Source organism: Peromyscus eremicus, chromosome 13 (assembly GCF_949786415.1).
Source record: "Peromyscus eremicus chromosome 13, PerEre_H2_v1, whole genome shotgun sequence".
Taxonomy (NCBI): domain Eukaryota; kingdom Metazoa; phylum Chordata; class Mammalia; order Rodentia; family Cricetidae; genus Peromyscus; species Peromyscus eremicus.
Window position 1 is genome coordinate 33,272,734 of NC_081429.1, and position 25,587 is coordinate 33,298,320.

General features: G+C 45.4%; 1 protein-coding gene across 2 annotated transcripts; it reads right to left on the reverse strand.

Moving 5' to 3' along the window:
• Window positions 1–622: 622 nt before the first annotated feature.
• Window positions 623–24,416, reverse strand: Mogat1 (monoacylglycerol O-acyltransferase 1). Of its 2 annotated transcripts, XM_059278073.1 has the most exons (6): window positions 24,323–24,416; window positions 16,884–17,062; window positions 15,976–16,180; window positions 11,463–11,637; window positions 8,959–9,158; window positions 623–850 (listed from the first exon to the last, which is right to left on the reverse strand). In XM_059278073.1, exons 1-6 carry the CDS (start codon window positions 24,414–24,416, stop codon window positions 696–698), a joined length of 1,008 nt encoding a protein of 335 aa, XP_059134056.1. In that variant the 3' UTR covers window positions 623–695. The 2 variants fall into 2 exon arrangements, 1 of the variants encoding a protein (XP_059134056.1); XR_009382531.1 differs by lacking the exons at window positions 8,959–9,158; window positions 15,976–16,180; window positions 16,884–17,062; window positions 24,323–24,416 and adding an exon at window positions 12,720–12,937 and having other exon boundaries at window positions 748–850.
• Window positions 24,417–25,587: the final 1,171 nt, after the last annotated feature.

Here is a 25,587-nt window from a genome sequence, read left to right on the forward strand (position 1 = left end):
GGAGGCAGAGGCAGGTGGATCTCTGTGAGTTCTCGGCCAGCCTGGGCTACCAAGTGAGTTCCAAAAAAGGCGCAAAGCTACACAGAGAAACCCTGTCTCGAAAAACCAGAAAAAAAAAAAAAATTGGCATTAGTCAGCGACAGATGTTGTTTTTAAGTGGAGGCCTGCCTCTTCGGCTTTCTATGTGGCAAGTTACACGGTCTCTAAATGTTCAGCTGTGCTGAGCATCAGCTGCCTCGCTCTGTGAAGACCCCACCCCAAGCCACAGTGGTGCACAGAGGCTGGAGTCTCTTTGGAGTTGGTATTTTGCTTTTGCTCTGAGCGCATGAGTAATTCTAACCCTCTTAGGAACCCGAAGAACAGCGCAGTCTCCCTAAATTCAGAAGGTTCTTAGTCATCTCCAATCCTATCCTGTAATCATCTACTGTATTTTTGTTTTCCAGTGTTAAGGAGCCTTGCCCATGCTAGGTGAGCATTCTACCCAGCCCTCCGTTTACTGTGTTTTTAGTTGCCACCGTATACAATAACAGCAGATGTCTCCACGACTGATACCTTTCAGTTACAATTCGATTCTATAGTCAAACAGAAAGACAAACAAACAAACAAACAAAAACAAAACCTCCACAGTGAACTTATTTAAAATATTTATTTTCTCAGTGCTCTCTGGCCTTCCTTTATGCCTTGGGGGAGGAGAGTCATTTAAAAACCAGGGTTTTGTGCTCTGGAATGCCGTACTTCGCTTTGTGCTCATCGAATAGTCTCCTCAGCTCCTCCATGTAGGTCTGATGCAGCTCCTCCATCTGCTCTGGGGTCGGGTGCAGAGTCTGCCGGACAGGGATGGGGCGGCCAACTGGGAAAACAGAGCACACATCACCCTCGAGGAACAACACCCCTTGCTGGGGCCCCAGCCCGGGTCTCCAGTGGGCAGCTGAGGGCTGGGCTGCCAATCAACACCCCTCCAGCCCGCTGGCTCCGCTCCTCTCCCCAGCTCACTGGCTGCCTGCCTCAGTCACACCATCCCACTTGACAGCAAAAAAAAAAAAAAAAAAAAAAAAAAAAAAAAAAAAAAAAAAAAAAGAGTCTCCCTTCTCAGCAGACACTGGGCTGTCCTTCTCCTGGTGGTTTGACTTCTGAGTCAAAGGCGCTGCTGTGCAGGCTGCAGCTGTGAGCGGAGTAGGCGTTGCTGGGTGCCACGTCACCCCCATTCTCCTCTGGGCACAGCTGGCAGCAGCCAGACCACAGTGTTCTTATTATGACTGACTGAAATGCTCAGGTCACACGGCATCCCCTCTAGTCTGACTCACTTTTTTTTTTTTTTTTTTATCTTTCGGAACAATTGAAAGTGTCACATATCTTTAAGGGCAGCAGCTGTATGAGAGAAAAGTCATAGAATCATAAAACCGAAAGCAACCACAGCTCAATAGAAATACGGTTACGTAAGTTACATAAGTTGATCGACATTACTCCCTGGAATTCTAGGCAAAGCTATCTTTTTAAAAGAAACAGCAAATAATGTGGGATGCGCAATGTCTCAAATGTCAAAGAAAAGTTGCAAAATAAAGTGTGATCTTGTCCATGAAAAAAAATTATATTTCTAGGTGCACCAGTATTTTTAGTGCACAGAAAAAAAAATCTGGGAAGATCAACATTTCCCTGTGAGGAAGGAGACAGGGATAGGGAAAGATTCATCTTATCTGTATCGTATGAATGTTCTACAAAAAAAAAAAAGCATTTACTTCATCTGTATAATTACAAAAATACTGATTAGTTGTAAATAAATCTGGCGGCTTCTGTACATATTTTAAAAGCGGTTTCTGTACACATATTTTAAAAGATGTTTACGTAATAAGCAACCTCAGAATTGTAAAGAGTTCGGAACAAGTCTTTGGCGCCTGTATACGCTGCGCCATCTGCTGGCCCGATGCTGCTACTGCTCCAAGGCCAGGATAAGCAGGGTCAACGTCAATCCTCATTGCAAACCGCTTCTTCTAAAGTCGTTAGCTTGGGCATGAGGCCTGTGCATGTGACCGTAAGGGGAAATTCGAGCACACAAGGGGAGGGACCCCCTTTGTCTTTCTCCCAAGCTACATACAAGGGTGAACCGGTGCCAGAAACAGAAGGTGGTTATTTAAGAAAAAGATGAACAAATGTGAAGAAATAGAACGGATAGCTAGTGATAAAGAGCATGAGTATGGGAGTTGAGGGGCACAGAGAAAGAAGGGACACAACCACACCCGGAATTGCCGAGTGTTTCAGCAGATGGAGCCTTCAAATGCTCATGGACGGGTTTTCTTTGATCGTTTGGAAGTCAAATTTCTGCACGGTAGACATCAGCCCTCTGATGAAATAAACCAGGCAGGTGTGGGGGGCACATGCCTGTGGTTCCAGCCCTCAGGAGGCAGAGGCCGGAGGATCAGGAGTTCCAGAGCAGCCTTGGGGTAGCCTGGGTCCATCTTAGCTTTCCCTCTGCTCTAAATTTTCTTGGGCATGGGATGAGAGAGTACAAATGAAGTTTCTCAAAGCTTCCTCGAAGTTCTGAACTTTAAGGAAGGAAAACTGAGAAATCTACACCCGGATTGACGGTGAACTTGTAGTTTCATGGAAACGGCTCTAGTTGCTAGTGAGAGTGTCTCAGTGAGGGAGGTCAGAGCGAAAATGTAGGGTGCAGTGGGGACTGATGGAGAGCCAGTGCTGTCTAAGACTGTGGGCCAGTGAGCTGCCCCCAGCATACTGTCCCGGGGTTCGTGATCTCTGAATCAGGGCATCTTCTTCCCTAAGAACGACACCGTGGCTGGGTTCAGTCCCATTCCCTTCTTGTGAAGTTTCTTTAGATTTTAGCGGGTTCTTCCAGGTGCTCAAATACGCCCTTTTCTAGTGAATTAATCACAAGACCTCCTCTTATAAGATGTCCATAGCCCGCCTGTCTTTCTCTGAGATGCTAAACCCTGGCCCCCTAACCTCCAGGAAGTCAATATTTAATCTGAGCATTATTAGAAGGTTAAAAAAAAGTCTCCATTGCTATTTAGGAATAAGCTAGAGATAACAAAGCAAAAATTTGATCATTGAGACCACACTTAGACTAAAAACTCAAGGAAGTTCATCTGGCAGCTGCGAGGTGAAAACCGCCCAAGCAGTAGCAGTGGGACCAAGCTCCTGCCTGGGTTCAGTTGGACTCTTGCCTCTTGAAAATGAACTGAGCCCTTACTGGAAACCTTAATGCTTATGGGTGTCTATCAGATGTCATTCAATCCAATGCTAGAACAACCTAGAGAGGTCTCCCGGCTGGTTTTGTGTATCAATGTGACACAAGCTAGAGTCATCAGAGGGGAAGAGCCTCAGTTGAGGAAATGCCTTCATGAGATCCAGCTGTAAGGCTTTTTCTCATTTAGTGATCGGTGGGTGAGGGCCCAGCCCATGGTGGGTGGTGCCATCCCTGGGCTGTTGGTCCTGGATTCTATAAGAAAGCAGGCTGAGTAAGCCATGTGAAGCAAGCCAGTAAGCAGCACCCCACCATGACCTCTGCATCAGCTCCTGCCTCCAGGATCCTGCCCTGTTTGAGTTCCTGTCCTGACTTCCTCCAATGGAGGACTATGATCTGGAAGTGTAAGCCAAATAAACCCTTTCCTCCTCACCTTGCTTTTTGGTCATAGTATTTTGACCCAGTAAATAGAAACCCCAACTAAGTCAGGAGGTTACCACAGCTGCCTCTGCTTCACAGATAAGAAAGGATCAAGATCCAAACCAGCCTGGGCTACAGAGTGAGACCTGGGCTCAGAAAAATGGAGGAAAAACCCCACCTGGTGTGGTCTAAGTTTTCATTACATTGTGGCTGCCACGCTCCAATGTTGCAGCATTCGATTTTGTGCGACAGTTGGAGTTTGGCTGCTCATCTGTGGTCTTCCACGGCAGTCGTTTCTATATGCTGTGCTAAATTTATCTGGGATAGAGAAGGGGAAAAGCCCAGCCCAGGGGACCATGACTCCAGGGATCCCTATCTTGCTTCAAATCCATGCTACCACTGTGCGACATGCACCTAGGACAGAGGATGAGGAGTTTCATGAGCCAGTGCAGACAGCAGCAGGAGGGGTTGAAATGAATGCTAATTCTTTTCTCATGGGAGTAAAGAATAAATCTTTCAAAATAAAAACACCATCTTCTGTTTGTCTGTGGGTAGAAAGATTCTATTGAGTTTAGAACCCTCGTGGGTTATTTTGCTTTTAGACATAGTCTCTCTACATAGTCGAGCTAGCCTTGAACTCACTAATAGCCCAGACTGGCCTCAAACTGCTCCAGTCTCTCAAGCATCAGGATTATAAACTTGTATCATCAGGTTAGGCAAAACTCTCCTAGTCTCATGTTGAAAGTTTCCCCAAAAGAACAGGTGAGCATGTGTGACCAAGAGTTGTGGAGAATCTTGGGAGCTAGAAGAACCGAGTTCAGATCCAGTCTCTGATGGAAGTTCAAAGGATGGCCTGTGTATGTACATTCATGCATATGTGCATTCTGTGTGCATGGAAGTACGTACACGCTCACTTAGGAGCTTTCATTGAACAGTTAGCATGTTGTACTAGGGACTGAAGTGCCCTAAATATGTGGTGGGATATGCCACTTTGGCATGGGGATTATTTGAGCTAAAGGCACTGAGAGCATTGTGATGATACTTCTGTGATGTGAGAAGGGCGTTGTGGGCTTCCCTTTTCTTCCTGAGAGAAGGAACTAAAGCTTTCCTAGACCAGGAAAAAAGAAAGTCTTTTCAGCCGACAGAGGAAGTTAGCCAGGAGAGACCCCTGCAGACGCTGTAACAAGAACTCTTCCCTGTCTATAGTTTCTGTGTACATTTTAGCTACTTGTCCATCACTGCCTGTCTTTGGCAAACCTGGCATATAAATGTGTCCCCTATCCACTCTGTGAGTCTTCATCTTCCGTGGGGCCCCTTCGTACATGGGAGTTCTGAATGCTTTTCTCTTTTCATCTGGCTCATGCCAGTGAAAGCTTGGGCCCTGCTGGGAACGCTAAAACCTCAGAGAGAGTTCCACCTCCTCTGCCTTGTCCTCATGACATCATTCTCTTTCAATCTTTCCCATTTTTATAAATACAACAAATTCCCTTCCCTTCCTTTCCTTCGATTTCAGAAATCCCTTAGCCCATGCTTCCCCCACCAGTATATGATAAGTTGGAATCAGTTTTATTAAAATAAAACCTATTTCCTTATCTTTTTTTATTTAAAAAAACTCAAGGCTACCAGAAGCACTTGCATCCCCTCAGGTACATTCAGTCATTCATGTGTGCTTTGCATGCATAAGTACACATATGTACATCAACATACATGGGGATTATTATCTTTTTAATGTTTTTTTTTTTTTTTTGAGACAAGGTCTCATTTAGCCCAGGCTGGCCTTGAACTGATTATGTAGCTGAGAATGGCCATGAACTTTGGATCCTCTTGCTTCTAACTTCCAAGTGATGGGATTACAGGTATTCACCCACCCTACCTGTTTTATGCTGGCAATCAAATCTAAGCTTTGTGCTTGCTAGGCAAGCATTCCACCAACCAAGTTACCCACCTTGCCCCTCATTAGAGCTTTGGCTTCTCTGTTCATTTGTCGGTTTGGTTTTGAGGCCCTGGCTATGTATGTAGCCCTGGCTATGTATGTAGCCCTGGCTATGTATGTAGCCCTGGCTATGTATGTAGCCCTGGCTAGCCTTAAACTTGAAACAATCGCCAGGCCTGCTTTTTAATCTCTAACAGCATCTGTAGGGCGTGGATGGCACTAACTCAGTCATATGAATCTTCCCTGACTATTTTAGTTCCTAAGAACGAGAACAGTATCCTACACATTGCCACGATCACACCCACAAGAGACATACCATCATGCGACATTTTACACATAATCCACATTCAAACTCTGCCAACGGCTTCATTAGCTATGTTTGCTACCTCAGCCCATGACAGCTGTGTGTCTCTGGGTGTTTCCTCCTCTCTCTGTCCTTCCAGAAGCTGAGGTTTTGTTTTTTTAATGAACCGTTTGTCTATTTCCTCACACTTGGATTCGGGTTAATGTTTTTGGCAGGAATTCCTGCTCAGGGAAAACTCAATACACTGGAGACTGTCGGCAAGCTGGGCGGGAAGGCTCTGCCCCGTGCATCTGCCTCCCCCTCCCAACACTGGGGTGGCACAGTGTTGCACACATTGTGACATGTTATCCCTCGAGAAGCCCAAGAGAAGATAAGCCAGTTACAGGCACTTTCCCTCTTAGAATTAGAAAATCTAAGAGTGAGAGAAAAGGAAACACTCCGAGTAACTCAGAGTCAGACCTCACCACTTTCTTCAGCCCACCCCCATGATGCATAGTGTGGATCCTTTTTTTTTTTTTTTTTTTTTTTTTCCTAGAGCTAAGGACCGAACCCAGGGCCTTACGCTTGCTAGGCAAGTGCTCTACCACTGAGCTAAATCCCCAACCCTTATAGTGTGGATTCTTAATGTCAATATTACTCTGTGTACAGCTGGGGCTGTGCTAGACACAGTCCATTATGACAAGCCTACCAAGAACCACCCCCTCCCTCCTTCCTTCCCTCCCTCCCTCCCTCCCTCCCTCCTTCCCTCCCTCCCTTCCTCCTTTCCTTATCTCTTTCTCTTTCCTTCCCTCTCTCTTTCTTTTCCTTCTTTCTTGGAGTACTGGGAACTGTCTTTCACATGCTAGGCGGGTCCTCTACCACTAAACTATATAGAATCTAACCATGTAGCTTATGTCCAGGCTGGCCTTGACCTTACTCTGCAGCCCAGGTCAGCTTTGAACTTGTGATCTTCCTGCCTCAGCTGCCTACACATAGGGATTACAGGCCTATGCTTGGTCTGGTTCCCACAAGTTGGGCTGTTTTGAATCTTTGATTCCTCCTCTGTTGTCCTAAGAGTATGAGAGCTGGGCCTTTATGAAATGTTCATATTATTAGCTTCATTTAAAGGTTTCAAAAAAGCACAGGCTGCTGGAGATGCCTCAGACTCAGAACCACTGGAAGTAAGCAGAGGGATGAGCTGGTGGCATGTCCCCTTATTCTGAGTCTTCCAAAGGAGCACAATACACAGTATGAATGAAAATGTCCTGACAGCTAGCTCACATTAGGCAACTCCATTTGACTCTGGCTTTGTCAGGAAAGGCACAATTTAACGACATCAGATACCAAAGTCACTCTACTTAAAAAAAAAAAAAAAGTTAATGCAATGAGATAATAACTGCAGTCATTTAACTCAACAGAATGCCCTTTATTTTCAGCATTTGCAATTTTATGTGCGCATATGCACTACATCTAATTAAACGTATTCCCCAAATCGTAACTTGTAATTTCCATTATATCTCTCCCCCAAATCAACAGTACAACATAAGGGGACAGAAATGATGAACTGATACGATGCCAAAGAAATGGGCCAGTCGATCGTGAAAGTACAGTTGTACTCTGAAACGCATCTCAGGGTTCCCCGGAGTAACTAACCGACAGGGTGCTGCATGCCATCTGAGTTAAATATGGCAGCTAAAAACAGCATCGTGTGACACCATCTGAACTGCAAAGCTCATATAAACTGACGGCAAAAAACGCTATGTGTGTACTCCTAGCAGAAGGGGGTCCTGGGGAGGCAGGAGGATTAGAAGTTCAAGATCACATGGCTACATAATGAGTCAGGCTAGCCTGGGCTACATGAAACTCTGTTGTGAAAAGAAAAAGAAAGGGGAGGAGGGGGAAGAGGAGGAGGAGGAGGAATGAAAGAAGTCCTTTTCTAGTGACACTAACCTAAAAAAGAAGCCACTATGTTCAGATTTTAGTTACTGCTTATTGAGGTAAAAATATTATTTCCATTTCATATTAAATGCAAAGCTATGGTTAATTCTTCATGGTTTGGCATGTCCTCATTTTCAACTTCCTCGTCTCTTCCAAACCTCAGAAGGAAATTACTTCACTGTTGCCATTTATTTATTTGTTTATTATTTTGTTTTGTTTTTTCAAGACTGGGTTTCTCTGTGTAGCTTTGGTGCCTGTCCTGGATCTCGCTCTGTAAACCAGGCTGGCCTTGAACTCCGAGAGATCCACCTGGCTCTGCCTCTCAAGTGCTGGGATTAAAGGCGTGAGCCACCACCGCCCAGGCTACTTGTTTACTTTTTGAGACAGCCTTGAGTGTTGCTCAGGCTAGCCTTGACCCTGGATCCCTCCTGCCTCAGTATCCCAAGCAGGTGACACTACATACACATCACCAGGCTGGGCTCTACCCTTTTCCTTTCCACTTCTTCTCCCCATCTCTAGTCAATCAAACATGCACCTTTTATAAATAGAATCATTCGATACTAGAACACATATAAGCAAAATTAGTGGCACAAAGCATGCTTTTAGTAAGAAACGGGTGCTGGGCTGTGTGTGGCTATCAGCCTTTGAGCGGGTTTGTCTATCTGTCAACCACTGAGATACTGACATGTGCCATAGGCACGTGCAGAGAAACAGGTTCACTGAGGAGCACTAGAAACTTCGAGTCTAAACTTGGACTCTAGTTCAACAGTGGAAGTATACAAGGTGACCAATTCCCACACAAATATGAAATAGAGATGATTTATTAGATGTCCATACCATGGTTAAAGTTCAATCAGGGTCTAAGAACGATTCTCAACCCATGGGTCGTGACCCTTTCACAGGGGCCGCCTAAGACCATTGGAAAGCACAGATATTTGCATTGTGATTCATAACAGTAGCAAAATTACAGTTATGAAGTAGCAATGAAAATAAGCTTGTAGTTGGGGGTCACCACTGCATGAGGAACTGTATTAAAGGGTCACAGCATTAGGAAGGTTGAGAACCACTGGTCGAAGACATTAGGAAATCCAAACTCAAGGCTACTTCTTTTGAATTATTAGCCCCTAGACAATAACAGTAAACACTGTACAAGGTAAGATCATTTTATTTGTTTCATGTACGTACCAACGGTGTAAATTGGTTTCCGGTAGGGCACTAGGCCAAAGCTGTACTGGAAAAGTCCTCTGGCATAGAACAGTGGCAGGGGCAATCCCGTTAACTTCAGCACTCTATCTTGTATAGTCCGAAGCCATGAGCCTTCGGGGTTGTTAATTTGTTTATAAAGTTCATTTTCACCAAAAGAAAACACTGGGACCAAATGGGCACTGGAGAAACAGGGAAAGGAAGGATACGGGCTTTACAAACAGATGCGAAACGTTGGTTCCATTGCTTGTGCGAGCGCATGCACAAATGTGTCTGCAGGTGCACACACATGGGTACGCTGAGAAGCTGAAAGAGAGTGTCCCCCCCTCAGAGCTGGGGCCCTGTGCGTTTGCGGTGCTGAAGTCAAAAACTCCAGTCTTCATAATTGCACTGTTTAATCCTGGAGCCATTAATCTCTCCAGCCTTGAGGATATGAATTTAAATAAATGATTTACTTTCATCCAGATTTTTTTTTTAAAGATTTATTTATTTATTATGCATACAGTGTTCTGCCTGCATGTATGCCTGCCGGCCAGAAGAGGGCACCAGATCTCATTACAGATGGTTGTGAGCCACCATGTGGTTGCTGGGAATTGAACTCAGGACCTCTGGAAGAGCAAGCAGTCAGTGTTCCTAACCTCTGAGCCATCTCTCCAGCCCTCATCCAGATTTTTAAAGAAGACCTCCCAAATTCTAAACACGCTCGTGACACTGAATCTTCATTGTTAACTCGACTGGATTGGGAACCCCCTAGAAGACACACCTGGTGTGTCTGCGAAGTCTTAAACGAAGAGGGGAAGATGAACCCTGAGTATAAGTGGGAACATCCCATGGGGCCAGGGTCCTAGACTGAATAAAGAAGAAGGAAGGAGAAAGTGATTTGAGACCAATTGCTCATTGCTCTCTGCCTATAGTCTGTGGGTCCAACATGACCAGTGGATCCAACATGACCAACGGCTTCCTGCTCCCCAAATGCCTTCCCTACAAAATTGGACTGTAACCCCTGAGACAAGAAGCCTAAGTAAACCCTTTCTTCCTCAAACTGCTTTAAATTTATCTCATTATTTTATGTTCATTGGTATTTTGCCTGCATGTATGCCAGTGTGAAGGTGTCAGAAGCCCTGGAATGTCAGCTGCCATATGGGTGCTGGGAATTGAACCCAGGTCCTCTGGAAGAGCAGCCAGTGCTCTTCACCACTGAGCCATCTCACCAGCCCCCTTCAAACTGCTTTAGTCAGGCATTTTTCAGCAATGGGAAAAGTAACTACTATAGCATCGAAGCCTTCCCATGCTGCATCCCATCCACATCTGAAACACTGAAGCTGCATGAACTTCAAAACACTGCAAGCTATACTTGAAATCCTTAGGAAGTGCTTCAGCAAGCTAGCCATGGCCGGAATTTTATTCTGTAGAAAGCCAAGTTTGGGGTACACTATTCTTTTCATTGGCTGTGGTGATATATTGTGTATCAGATAAAGCTTGCCTGAGGATCAGAGGACAGAGCCAGCCATTAGATTAAACACAGAGGCCAGGCAATGGTGGCACACACCTTTAATCCTAGCACTCGGGGAGACAGAGATTTACGTGGATCTCTGTGAATTCAAAGCCACCCTGTACTACAAGAGATTGATTCAGTCTAGGAGAGAAACAGAGCCAGGCTGTGGTGGCACACACCTTTAATCCCAGTACTTGGGAGTCTCACACCTTTAATCCCAGCATTTGAGAGCTCTTGCCTTTCCTACCAGTATTTGGAAGCACACATGCCTTTAATCCCAGTGCTAGGAAGGAAGTGAAATGGCTGGGCGGAGGAAGGTATACAAGGCGTGAAGAGACAGAACTAGAGCCCTTTTTTGCTGACAACTCAGAGGCTTTCAGTCAGAGGATTCATGGAGATTGGATCTCGCCTTCCATTCGGCCTGAGGATTCGGTAGTGGTGAGCAATTTCTTTAGTGGCTTGTTCCTCTGTCTCTCTGATCTTTCAGCATGTACCCCAATATCTGGCTCCGGGTTTTTATTAAAAGACCATTTAGAATTCCTGCAACAGTTGGCTTCTGTTCATTTTGTTGTAAATTTGCACTGAGTATGTAAAATGTTGTGTCTACTGCTGTTTTTTTTTAAATTGCTGCATGCTGTGACATTCCACTTACCTTGGTAGAAAGCTCATCCTCCATTTCCAACCTGTCCACTTGTCTTTATTGGAACCTTGATATGGAGACTGTTCTTTAAGGACTAGAAAAAGTATTATCATTCTTTGCCCTCATTTAATGTCTTATCCATTTAAAACATACTTACCCTAAACAAACAGCCACTTGACTAGGCCAGGGCGGGTGGCTCATACCTGTAATCCCAGGATTTGACGGGCTCAGCAGCAGACTCACCACAAGTTTGAGGCCAGCCTGAGCTACATGGTGAGTTCCAGTCTAGCCTAAGCTGCATATCAAGACCCTGTCTCCAACAAAACTGGAAAAAAAAAAAAAGCCACTTACCCATGGGTCAAGGCAATCTTAACAAATCCTTTGCGCTGGCGGATACAGAGGGTGTATTTTCCTGGCTGGGCCTCCAGTGATTCCCTTGCACCCCCAAGGACAATGACGGAAATGTTCCCACCGCCATTCTTGCTCAACACATGGGACACACTCTTCTTAGAAACGGAAACCATCCCTTAGTGAAACAAATAGAAAGTATAACTAGCCATTCCTTCTGAAGAATTATTTTTTTAAAAATAATATTCTACAGCAATGGTGATGATTTGATTATGATTCCCAACTCTTAGAGAAACGTAAGGTTCTGAATGACTCATTCTCTCTCTCTTTTTCTCTACAGGGTCACACTAGGCTTGCTGGCCCTCGACTCATTACCCTCAGCTCATATCAACCTCCCGGCAATCACTCCACCTCAGCCTCCAGTATGTCACATCTGGCTTTGAATGGCCCTTGAGAGAAAAGGCAGGGGCTGATGAGTGACAGGACGAGAGAATCTGACCCTGCTTGGGTGGCTTGGAACTTCACCTGAGTTCAAGACGTGTCATTTTGCTTGGAGTAACCTGAGTGACAAATAATGCATCTCTTCTCTCGCAAAGACAGCCCCCCCCCCCCAGCTCTCTCCCAGACATTTCTTGTGTGCTGCTAGGTTCCATTTCTGGCCCATTCTGTAAGCGGCGATTTCTGAGAGTCCCTTCATTATTTCTATTGTCTTCTAGCCTCATCTAGACTCACGAACACAACTACCACTTCTGTGTGCTGAGTTCTGTAAAACCCATCTCCTGGAATATATCCACCAGCTTCCAGGTCCACCGCGCCAATGGTCAAGTGGAAATCTCCACTTTGAGAGCTCAAAGACACCCCAAGTTCATGTCTCCAAATCCAGTGTATCAAACTATGCCCCAGAGCAGAGCCTGCTCTAACATTAACAATTAAGACAAAGAATTCCATCACCCATCCAAGTCATCCAGGTCGAGATATCAGTCTGTTGTACAAATCCCCTTCTGCCAGCCATCAGCTGACTGGTCACTCACTCATTCCAAAGCATTTATCTGTAATATCAGATGCCGATAATAATGATAATACATACACAGCTGCTGTCTACCCGAAGACCACTCAAACGTGAAGTCTTGGTACTCTATCAAACATTCTTCCCATCTGGATTTCTACCATCAGAGCACTGTGCCAATGTATCCCTCACTGGGTCTCCCTGATCTCTGCCATAGGTCTATTCCGTTGTTCTAGTGTTCAGATTCCACCCACCTATCTAATCAGCCTCCATGCTGCTGTGTGAAAGATCTCTTATCACAAAACAAACAGACAGATAGCTTTCTTGCTCAAAGCCCCTCAACAGATTGTCTGTGGCTTTACCCGGAGGGTAAAATCTAAAGTCCTCTGCACGAGGCAAGAGGCAATTGTGACTCAGTCCCTGCTGCCTGCCCCAGCTTAATAGGCACACAGATAGAACGTAAGTCTGGAAACACATACTAGTGTGGCTGTCACCTGGTGGTGGCCTACCCACCAAAGTGGGCCAAGAGGAATGGGTTGTACTTAGAGTTTAAGAGAATCTGTAGCCATAGAAACCATGTGCGGAAGGTAGGTCACAGGAGGAAGCCTTGGACCACACACTGTCCTTGCGAGCTGGTACTGGAAAATGCCGCTGAGAATTTATAGACAGTAACAGCCTAATTCATCATTGGCTACAAGTTGGGGTATTCTTATTTGGCTTTTAAGATGTGATGGCTGCAGCATTGTATGATATTATACACCAATATCGATCATACACACACACACACACCACACACAGCAGGTGGATCTCTGTGAGTTCGAGGCCAGCCTGGTCTACGCAGCAAGCGCCAGGGCAGTCATGGCTACAGAGAGACCCAGTCTCAAAAGATCCAATAAGTAAATACGCTAATGATGGCACATAGCACACAGATTTAATCACAGCATCAGCTCTAGTCAACAAGAATGGCTGGGATCACTATATTGAAAGACTCTGAGACTGTGTCTGACGTGGCCATGGAGAGGGAAATGCCCGCCTGTCTCTGCCACACCTGTTCTCAACTACTCAAATTTACTGGTGATTCTACTTTCAATCAGCGAAAAGTAAATTTAAAATCTATTTCTGTGACGTTTAGGAAATTAAAAATTTATCTTTAATTTTGTTCCTTTTATAAAACTCTAACTCAATGTCTACCACGCATTTGATAGTTTGGGGTGTTAGTGCGCCCTCTAGAGGCCATATGGTAGATCACTCGGTAGTTCGGGGGATAGGGCGCCCTCTAGTGTGTCCTGCAGCACTCACTGGACTGAGTTCTGCTTTTGAGGCCACAAACAGGCACAGTCCCTGCAAAGCCAGCACGATCCTAGTGCCCTGTGTTGTAAAGATCTCCAAACAGACATAACGACGGAAGTGGCTATAGAGGAAGCCATGAAAATCTGGAAGGTTACATAACGACGGAAGTGGCTATAGAGGAAGCCATGACAATCTGGAAGGCAAAAGAAACAAACTCTGTTACTAATAGATACTGAAGTTACAATTTTCTCAAAAAGGCTACTCGCTTTTCTTTATACTCAGGAGCTGCAAACGCAATTATTTCCAACCACCCTACATAATTTTGACAAGTGTAAAATATTCTGTAAGCTACTGAAGCGCATAGTCAGAAAGCCGGTCAAGTTGGAAAAGCAAATAAGAGTCTCTTGAGTTAAAAATGAAGGCTACTGGCCTGTGTTCAGGCTTCTTTATGTGTTTATAAAGCATTGCTAAAGCATTCCAGACTGATTATGTTCTCAGAACTAGTGATTCCAGAGGATTCCATTGACTCATAGGCGTAGTGACACACACCTACAATCTCAGAATGTAGAGGTAGAAGCGGTACTGTTGGGAATTCAGGGCCAGAAGCCCAGCCTGGGTTATAGAGTGAGGTTCTGTCTCAACAAGAGCAAACTGCACCAAACCAAACCAAATAGCAGAATAGCAGAGGGGTTCCTTTTTTTTTTTTTTTTTTTTTTTTTTTTGGAGACAGTTTCTCTGTGTAGCCCTGGCTGTCCTGGAACTCCCTCTGTAGACCAGGCTGTCGAGGGGTTACTTTATTTCTCCCCTCCCTCCCCTTCCCTTCTTTTCCCTCCCCCTCCCCCTCCTCTCCCTTTTCTTTTCCTTCCTTACAGATCTGGGGGTAGAACCAGGCCTTGCTCATGCTAGATAAACACTGTACCACCACCAACATCCACAGCCCCAGGAGGCACAGATGACCTAGGATGACCAAGCCAGCAGAGAGTAGTTTATGTCACTATCAATACTGCGAGACCCAACAGAGGACATTTTCCAGTTCTAACATCGATAAGAGAATGCAAAGTGCCTCTCCAAAGTATGATTTATCCTTTATTTGATAGATGACTTTTTTCACATTTGAATGTACTAAATGCATTACCAATTTTTTTTCCCATTGAATTAGTGTTTATTGAAAATTCCTGTGTTCCATCACAAAACCAAATACCTGGGATGGACAGAAGAATAAAAGGCAGAAGTGGGGGGTGTGAGGAAAATCCACAGAGCGTAGGGAGTGTAAAATCAAGGGGGTGCTATATGTGCTGCTGCCACCCCAGAGCACTGCTGCACTGTGGGGACAGTGGCTGTGTCACTGGATGCTGTGGACACAGTGGCTGTGTCACTGGATGCTGTGGGAGCAGTGGCTGTGTCACTGGATGCTGTGGACACAGTGGCTGTGTCACTGGGTGCTGTGGGAACAGTGGCTGTGTCACTGGATGCTGTGGGAGCAGTGGCTGTGTCACTGGATGCTGTGGGAGCAGTGGCTGTGTCACTGGATGCTGTGGACACAGTGGCTGTGTCACTGGATGCTGTGGGAACAGTGGCTGTGTCATTGGATGCTGTGGACACAGTGGCTGTGTCACTGGATGCTGTGGGAACAGTGGCTGTGTCACTGGATGCTGTGGGAACAGTGGCTGTGTCACTGGATGCTGTGGACACAGTGGCTGTGTCACTGGATGCTGTGGGAGCAGTGGCTGTGTCAGTGGATGCTGTGGACACAGTGGCTGTGCCATTGGATGCTGTGGACACAGTGGCTCTGTCACTGGATGCTGTGGACACAGTGACTGTGTCACTGGATGCTGTGGACACAGTGGCTGTGTCACTGGATGCTGTGGGAGCAGTGGCTGTGTCACTGGATGCTGTGGACACAGTGGCTGTGTCACTGGATGCTGTGGGAGCAGTGGCTGTGTCACTGGATGCTGTGGACACAGTGGCTGTGTCACTGGGTGCTGTGGGAACAGTGGCTGTGTCACTGGATGCTGTGGGAGCAGTGGCTGTGTCACTGGATGCTGTGGACACAGTGGCTGTGTCACTGGGTGCTGTGGACACAGTGGCTGTGTCACTGGATGCTGTGGGAGCAGTGGCTGTGTCAGTGGATGCTGTGGACACAGTGGCTGTGTCACTGGATGCTGTGGGAACAATGGATGTGTCACTGGATGCTGTGGATGCAGTGGCTCCATCACTTACCAAAGCTCATCAGATAATCTCGGAAGAATGGGGCTGGGAGCCAGTAGGAGGTCACATGGAGATATGACGTAAAACCAGGAAACAGCTTCTTGAAGTCCGAGTAATTTGTGCAAAAATTTCCAAAGGCTCCAGGCACGAGTATTCCATGAGGGTGAAATCCAAATATATAATTGTGCCCTGGATCCAAATCCTGGGTTTTGATGAGCTACAGCACGTTCACATTGAGATAAGGAAATGAAATGACCCCCATCACTGAGAAGCGGAAGGGTTCCCCTCTACTCCTTATGTCAGCGGGAAATGAAGAACCTGATTCATCTTACTTTCCTGGGATACAGATGTTCTGACATTTCTAAACCATCCACTGAGCCCAGTCTTCTAGACTTTGTCAACTTGGCTTAAGACTCATTTATTAACTTGAACCAAAGTGCAAGCTTTCTCTGGGATGATTTGAATCTGTCTGTCAATCACCCACAAAACAAGGATAACTCACTCTCCAGTGCAACAGTATAGGGATGTGAGGCTTCATGAGGCGGGGTGGCTAGATCATGAGAGCAGAGAGAGTAGAGACCAACCCCTTACTGCTGGTGTGGATGGGTTCTTCCTAAAAGGACAAGTTGGACCCCTCTTACTCTGCCTTTTGTATCTGCCATGAGATCATGGGGCAAGATGATACTGGTTGAATATTGGAACCTTAATATTAGACATCCCACCACCATGCCAGATTTCAGAACTGTGAGAAATAAATTTTCTTTATGTGGATCTGAAGCTCTGGTATTCACTATAAGAGCACAAAACGGACAGAGGAGCACTCTGTCTGGAAAGGAATAAGGTGGAGCTACACAAGATGAAATCACACTCCCACTGTCCTCCCAACTCAAAAGAAGACTTCAGAAGACAGTTCTACTCACATGGATCGGAAAATAGTCCTTAAAATGCCTCCACACAGTCCAGCTTTGGACCCAGTTGAATCTCCTGCCTCCTTGCTCTGGGGTTTGCCAGTCGAAGTAGAGCCAAGTCAGATATGGGATGTAAAGGAACCAGTAGTTGTATATGATGAGCATCACCATAATCCCAAAACATATCTCCGCTGTAAGAGAGGGAAAAGCCAGGTGGAATTGGTCCATCAGTCACTGCTCCCCATACTTCACATCCACTGGTCATGGAAAGTAGAAGATTCGCTACTGTAGGAAATCTTTTCTTCCTACTTTGGCTCTACAACATAGTTCATGTACCCTTGAAGAGGGTCTATGTTGCCGGGCGGTGGTGGTGCACACCTTTAATCCCAGCACTTGGGAGGCAGAGGTAGGCAGATCTTTGTGAGTTCAAGGCCAGCCTGGGCTATAGCATGAGTTCCAGGAAAGGCACAAAGCTACACAGAGAAACCCTGACTCAAAAAAAAAAAAAAAAAAAAAAAAGAAAGAAAGAAAAAAAAAAGAGGGCCTATGTGGGCCACAGCCTCCATTTTTGAGAACTCTATTGTCAGAAACAGAAATAGCAATGTATTAGTTACTTTTCTATTGCTGTGACAAAATGTCATGACCAAGTGAACTTATAGAAGAAAGTGTTTCGTTTGGATCTTATTGTTTCAGGCCATGATTAGGGAGCAAAGGCTTGGAGGCAAGAACAGTTGGGCTCACCTCTGCAAGCAGGAGGCAGAGAGGGTACACCAGGACTAGCACTTGGCTTTGAGAGCCTCAAAAACCTGCTGGCAGTGATACACCCCCTCCAACAAGGCCACATCTCCCAGTCCTTCCCAAACAGTTCCACTAAGGACCAAGTATTTAAACAGATGAGCCTATGGGGGCCATTCTCATTTAAAACACCACAAACATAAAAGGGGGCACTTCAGGTTCTAGTGCCTATGAGTTCTTGCTCTGTTTTATGAGAGTCATTCCAATCTTTTATGCATTAACAATATTGCTTAAAAATATGGGGAGGGGGTGAAGAAAACTTGACCTGAATATTGACAACAAAAAAGATAACTTTACAATAACCCATTATGTTTAAGGTATACTTTTGGTTTTTGAGACAGGGTCTTACTATATATCTCTGGTTGGCATGGAACTTACTATATAGAGCATGCTGGCCTCAAATTTACAGAGCTTTGCCTGCCTCTGCCTCCCAAGTGTTAGGATTAAAAGGTGTGTGCCACCACACTTGGCCCAAAGAATACAGTTCTAAATGTTTGACTTATATATTATAGATGAACACATTTATAAGCCAGGTGTGGTGCTGTGTACCTGGGAGAATTAGGTAAGAGGACTGAATTCCAGGCCAACTTAGACCACATAGGAAATCCCTGTTTTGAAATGAATAATAATAAGAAATCTATCAATAAGAGAGAGGAGGGCAGAATAAAAGCTTAAAGCCTAGTAGATGATGAGTGTTCACTAGTGTAGGTCCCTTTAGGGAGTCATGCTTCAGCCTGCTCTTATGCAGTGAGGCCTCCTATCTAGAGGGCTCTCCAGACCCCAAACTCCTGTCTACTCCTTTTCAACCTTGTTAAAAAGAGTCCTGTACCAAAGATACATCACGGTGTCTTGGTGACAGCCACTGGATCTCACCCTGAGACACCACAGCTCCTTCTTCTCTATGACCTAATGTGTAGGGATACCCCTAGTGGTTGCCTGAAGCTACTGGTTGCTGGCCAAGGATACTATGCTTTTACCAACATATACATATCTGTGCTAAAAAGTCAACTAATAAATCAGGCGCAGTAAGAGACTAACAAAAATCAGTAGCAATAAAACAGAACAATTAAAAGCAATATACCAAAATATTAAATATTATTCAAGAATTAATGTAGGTAGAGTTTTTCATTGGGACCATCAGCTCACCAATAACCACACAGAAACTTATTATTAATTATAAATGCTTGGCCAATAGCTTAGGCTTGTTAGTAGCTAGCTCTTACATCTTAAATTAACCCGTATTTCTTATCTATGCTCTACCACATGGTGGTACCTTTTTTCAGAATGGCATGTTGATCTTGCTTCTTTCCGTGTCTCCTGGAGAGTCCCATAACTCTGCCCTTCTTCACCACACTCTCTTTTTTTTCCTGCAAGTCACGCCTAACCTTTTGCTGTCCAGCTATTGGCCAGTCAGCTCTTTATTAACCAATGAGAGTAATACATACCCACAATGTACAAAAAGATTGTTCCACAGCAAATTAATCATCTTTAATTCATTTATTCCTTTTAATCTTTTGTTCTGGAATTTCCTATTTAATATTTTCAGACCTTGGTTGATACTAGATAATTAAAACCAGGGAAGTAAAAACTATATATAAATACATAGATTAGGAGGGGCTACTATATACTATACATAAATACACAGATATATATGGACATGTATGACCCAAACTAGAATTTTATTTCTATTCTATTTCCATATGTACGTGTGTGTGTGTGTGTGTGTGTGTGTGTGTGTGTGTGTGTGTGTGTGTGTATCATTGCTTTTCCCACTATGGATCTGACCAAAATATACATGTGGATGTGGTCAAGGACTGGCTTGTTACTGGTCTCCAATGTGAACAATGTTAAATGTCAACAGACTAAAGGTTGAGGAGGCCTGTATTCTCTTCTTCTTGTGGGCTGTCTTACTGCTTTCTAGAACTACCAAGAGTGTATTCAGAAGCAGGGCAGAGAGGCTGCCCTCTGCTCCTATTCCTAGCAGGACCATTTCATTTTACTTCACCTACTTCTCTCCACCTGGGTTGGAATACTGAAAATTCACTGCTTTGGTTAATTTTTCTCTTTATCTCAGTAAGGTGTGTGAAAGATTTACAAGACACGTAAACACAGCTCATTCTGTGTTGAGAGTTCTAGTGGGTGAGCTAAGGTGAAGTGGGAAAGGAAAGAGCCAGTATTGGGTGGGAGTCAATTCCTGACAGTTCATAAGGTAACTCATCTCTTCCTCCTTGCAACCTACTGCTGCTCACAATCCACATTTGTGAAAACGGATGCCCTTGGAATGTGGCTGTCCAAAGGATTTGGACTGGGGTCTGTCTAGTGCCTAAATCTGAGCACTGAAAACAACACCACCACAACCAAACCAAGCAAAACCACAAACACCCAAACCGCTATCTTCCCACGAGTAGTTGAGCTTAGACATATTTGTTATAAGTTCATATGTGGGTTCATAGCATAAAGGATCAGGCACATAGAAACGTGTGTTTGTTTCCACGAAGATGGAGAAACTGCCTTCAATAGCAAACTGACTTCCTTTTTCAGTTGCAGAGGTATCCAAAAAGAGGTCGAGAAACAGAATCCACCCCCCCCACCCCTGCTTCACATGCAGAGTACCCCAACCCAGCTGCACAGGCTCCATTTGAATATATCCCGCATATCTCTTTCATATCTATCACACATTTCATATGTACAGTACCTAAGTGGTGAGTCTGAAATTGGACTTCCTCTGGTAGAATTCACCACTGACCAAGCTGCCTAGCCTGGGGCAGGTTTCTTTACCTCTTGAGTCTCAGTGCCTCCGCCTGTGAAGTGGGTGTCTGCGGGAGCCCGTTCTCGGGTTCCTCGTGGTTTACCCAGCATGTCCGCATAGAAGAGGATGATTAGGACCACGGGCCTGAGTGCAGGTGTCTGAGATGGTCTGCACTTGGCTGTGCTGGGGGAGGAGGTCTTTTGCTCCACCCCTTGGCGTCTCTATAAAAACCCTGGGGCAAAGACAGTCGGGACCCGTTGGAATAGGTTCCAGGCCCTCTCGAGGCTATCCTTTATTTTCTATCTGTTTATTTCCGCCATATAAATCCTCCTATCTAATATTTCCTGCTGCTCGTACTCAAGAAAACTCTGGGGAACTGTGGGGTTGGTGGGTAAATGCCCCACAGGTGTCCAAGCTAGAATGTGGGGTGTCTTCCGTTGGCTCATGTGTCTGCACACTTGGTCCCCATATAGCGGTGCTGTTTTGGAAAGTTGTAGACTCTTTAAGAGGTGATGTCTACCCGGAGGAAGTGGGTTCTAGCCCACCCTAGATGTGGCTCAAGCCTTCTCTGCTGTCTGGTCCACCAAGATGTAATAAAAAGCCCTAGTCATATGCTCCTGCCATCATGACTCAGCCATGGTGACTGCACCTTCTCAGGCTGTGTGCCAAGGTAGATCCATCCTCCCTGAAGTCACTCCTGGTGGGTTCTTTGTCTCAGTGCAGAGTAATTACTACATGGTCTAATGATGTGCTGGGCAGTGGTGGCACACACCTCTAATTCCAGCACTCAGGCAGCAGAGGCAGACAGATCTCTCTGAGTTCGAGACCAGCCTGGTCTATGGAGTGAGTTCCAGGACAGCCAAGGCTACACAGAGAGACCCTGTCTCAAAAAACAAAACAAAGGGCTGGAGAGATGGCTCAGAGGTTAAGAGCACTGACTGCTCTTCCAGAGGTCCTGAGTTCAATTTCTAGCAACCACATGGTGGCTCACAACCATCTGTAATGAGATCTGGCGCCCTTGTCTGGCCTGCAGTCACATATGCTGTATACATAATAAATAAATTAAACAAAACAAAACAAAACACTAAGCAATAAATAAACAAACAAATAATCATGGGCTAAGGACAACATCTGCTTTCAGAGGCTGCTGAGGGCAAGTGCCTGGCACAGAATAAGTGATCGAGCAATCTGAACCATTATCACAAAATATTCCTTACCATCGTACTTGGAAGAATGAGGAGAAAATAACAGGCAGAGAAGAGTATCAGCCTTATTCCTGGTAGTGTGTACATGCATGTGTGCGTGCATGTATAGGTCTGTGTGCCTGTGCACGCACAGAGGCCGGAGGAGGGTGTCAGGTGTCCGTCTCTGTCACTCTTCACCTTATTCCTTTGAGGCAGGGTCTCTCTCTGGACCCAAAGCTCTAGCTCTTTGGCGAAAATGGCAGACAGGAAGCCCCAGGGGTCCCTGTACCTGCCCATCACTGCACTGGAGTTACAGGTGTGCACGGGCCTGCTGCCAGGCTTGTTACACAGGTAACAAGCACTCTTTATCTGTCAAGCCGTCATGTCTCCAGCCCCATGTTAGGTTTTTTTTTTTAACATGGAAGGTCACATGCCATTATTAATTCTAAATTTCAAGAATTAGGATATTCTTATACCAGCTGTTTGATGAGTCTGGTATTATAACTTCTTCACCAGTGTTATACTTAATCAAAATACTGCAATGGTTGTCAGCACTAATGCAACCGTTGTCTTAGTTTTGCCCGTTTGGGTTTCTAATAAATTTTCTCTGTAAATGTGTATCAATGCATTTCCCCACATTTTCACGTATTTCATGGGACAAAAAGTAACAACTAGACCACTGTGCGGAAACACCTTAGTCACATGACCTGCTCTGCCGCTTCGCTGTCCAGCGACTGTCTAAGTTAAAGCCAATTCTCCACACTGCTTGCGCCCTCTACAGTTTATATCAGAAATAGAACACAGTTTTTAAATTTTCTAAGTATAATTGGCTTGAAATAAGAGAACACTACACAAACTACATGGCTATGTAGCCCTCTTTTTTATTTTTATCTCATTAAGCAATCCAGAGTAACTTGATTCTCTTTTTTTCTTTTTTTGTTTTGTTTTGTTTTGAGACAGGGTTTCTCTGTGTAGTTTTGGTGCCTGTCCTGGATCTCGCTCTGTAGACCAGGCTGGCTTCGAACTCACAGAGATCCGCCTGCTTCTGTGAGTGCTGAGATTAAAGGCATGCGCCTCCCCCCTTCTCTTAAATTGGAAGTCCCTGAGTCCCTTCCTCATCTATGGCAGTAACGGTGGACCCCTTAAAGCACCTTCATGCTTCCTTTGTGCTCCCTTGTAACAATCCCTCACCCATGTAACCCTAAACTCTACATTCTGTAACCCCAAAACCATTTCCTCCTCATCATCACCTCTGGTGCCTCTTTGCTCTCTGGAGATACCAGGTGACCGTCTCTTTAAGAATTGCTCTCAGTCCTGCTCTTCATCAGTACCAACTTCAGGAACTTTCTTAGCCCCTGAAGGAGGATGGCATGCCTAGGTGCTTGGAGGCCTAGTGGCAGTACCGAATGCTGGATATAGTGTCCCCAGCATGTCTTCCGGCTCTTGGTCCAGAGCAGAATGGAATGCACTGTCACCAGCCCAGCCTCTGGGGGTTTGGGCTCTGAGGACCTAATGAGTTAGTTAATGCTTTGAATTGCCTTTTCATAAGCCCTGGCTGCACGCTTGGAGAGTTTTGTTTCTGTTTTTGTTTTTATAAGTCTCAGTGAAGGCTGAATTCCAAGACAAATGAGCTAGAAATACCAGGGCTGGCACCTGGGCATCCCAGTGTTTAAGAAGCTTTTTTTTGGAAAGAGATCCTCATATGCAGTCACAGTTGAGATCTGTGAGTGCGTTGAACAAATGGAACGACTTCCAATGTGCAAAAGCAGAATGCAATGAATATTGTTCTTATCACTTGGCACAACCAGTGTGCAGTTCACTGTCTTAGCCCATCTGGACGAGTTCTGCTTTCAGCCAAGTTTAGCCATGGAAGCTCTTAGTCCGTCCTCTTTTTCTCCAAGAGCACGGCACAGGAAGGACAGGCTTCCCCCAGGAGCTGTCCACAGAGATCTGATTCCTGTACTGCCTTAGCACGAGAATACTCCGGAACACAACCCTGGGTGGTTTGTTTCCAAACGGGACTCGCAAACCCAACCCAACCCAACCAGGTAGTTGGGTCGAGGCAGAAAAGCCTGATTCTGCACCCAGGAGCCGATGTAACTGGAAAAGTTAAGGCTAAACACAGAAAACTAACTGTAGCTCTTTGTCTTGAGATAGAGGAGGCAAAGACTTCAGGTTTTAAATACCTTAGAGGCATTACCCATTTAAGAGTCCAGATCCAGAAACAAATTGACAGCCTTTGAGGTGCAAAAATGCAACTTTCTATAACACCCATTTTCTAGATAGGGTCATGGCTATATATGGGGGATTATAGTTACCCAAATTCACCCAGCTGTATATTTAAAACCTGTTGTAAGTAAGACACACCTCACTTTATAAGTAAAATAGCGTAAACTAGGCATAGTGGAACATGCCTTTAATCCTAGTACTCGGGAGGCAGAGGCAGACAGAGGACCTGTGAGTTTGAGGCCAGCCTGGTTCTAGGACAACCAGAGCTACACAGAGAAACCTTGTCTCGAAAAACCAAGAAAGGTAAGGAAGGAAGGAAGGAAGGAAGGGAGGGAGGGAAGAGAAAAAGAAAACAGTAGAAGGCAAATAAAGTTGGCAAAGTGAGAAAGAATCCAAACCATTGTAGGTGAATGCCCTTTCTGATCTGGCTGACCGGGAACCAGTGGGGTGAGAACTGTGCATGGGAAGAGAAGGTAACACCGCGGGGCTCTTACTCAGCAGGATGAAGCTCAGGACCCATTGAAAAACCGCAAAGGTCTGCAGGCGCCGGGCCAGCGGGATGTTGAGTGGAGCGAACTCGATCTTCATGGTCTCACCCGGAGGACAGTACCTTCCACAAGGTCTGCAGTACTGATACTGACCCGGAGGCAGTGGCTCCAGCGGGCGGGGGTTGAGGGGTGTGTGTGTGTCAACCTGCCTCTTACCGACCCGGCTAGGGCCTGGGTTTCCACAGGCTTTGACCATTTGCTCATGTGATCTACCACACTGCGCTGGGCTCCAGAATCCGCCCTTAAACCCACCCCTTCCTTCGAACCCAGCAACTGGGGAATGGTTAGTTTGGTTGTTTGGGGCTTAGAGCACCAGCTGGAGGTAGATGTGGGACTTAAGTTTATTGGTCTGGGTCTTCACACTACCCTCACGCTGTGTGTGTGTGTGTGTGTGTGTGTGTGCGCGCGCGCGTGTGCTTTCTTTTGTGTCCTAAAATTCTTACACAAATCTTGGGTAATTTTCTTTCGTTCATTCTCTCTCAATCCATTTTTACTGAAAGCCTACCAAATTACCATTATCTTGTTTGCAGAGAAAAATGACTCTTGGGGAAAGGACAAATCTAAGCAAAATAACCACACAACTGAATAGTATATAATTTCAAGACCCTGTTATGGGCACAAGACTGAAAGATCCAGAATCTGGAGGGACTTGACCTCTGGTGTCTGCCGGTCCTTCTTAGAGATTACCTGAGTAACAGTGACGTGTGTGGTGGCCAGAGGTCAGCCTCAGATACGTTTCTCAAGACTACTGCCTCCCCTTTCCACTTTGTTGAGATAGGACAGCACCACTGGAGCCTGGGACTCACCCAATTAGGCTATGCTGGCTATCCAACAATCCCCAGGAATCCTCTGTTATCACCTCCCCAGCCTGACTTTTTACCTGATTCTGGGCACAAGACTCAGATCCTCACGCTTGCAAGCATTTTAACAATTGAGCTATCTCTCCAGCCCTTGACCCGAGTTTTAAACGATTAATTGATGGAGATCTACCGAGCAAAGAGAAATGTGTGCGCAAAGGTCGTCCTAAGAAAAGAGGAAGGGAACCATTTATGACTTCTTGCTGGCAAAATTGGTTTTGTTGTTGATGTTGTTTTTGTTTTACTTTTCTGGTTGAAGAGTTATTTTCTTCTCTGATTTTTTCTAAACCATCTTCGATGCTAGGTGGGGACACTGTGATTATAAACTGTGTCCCACAGTGTGAAGATCCCTTG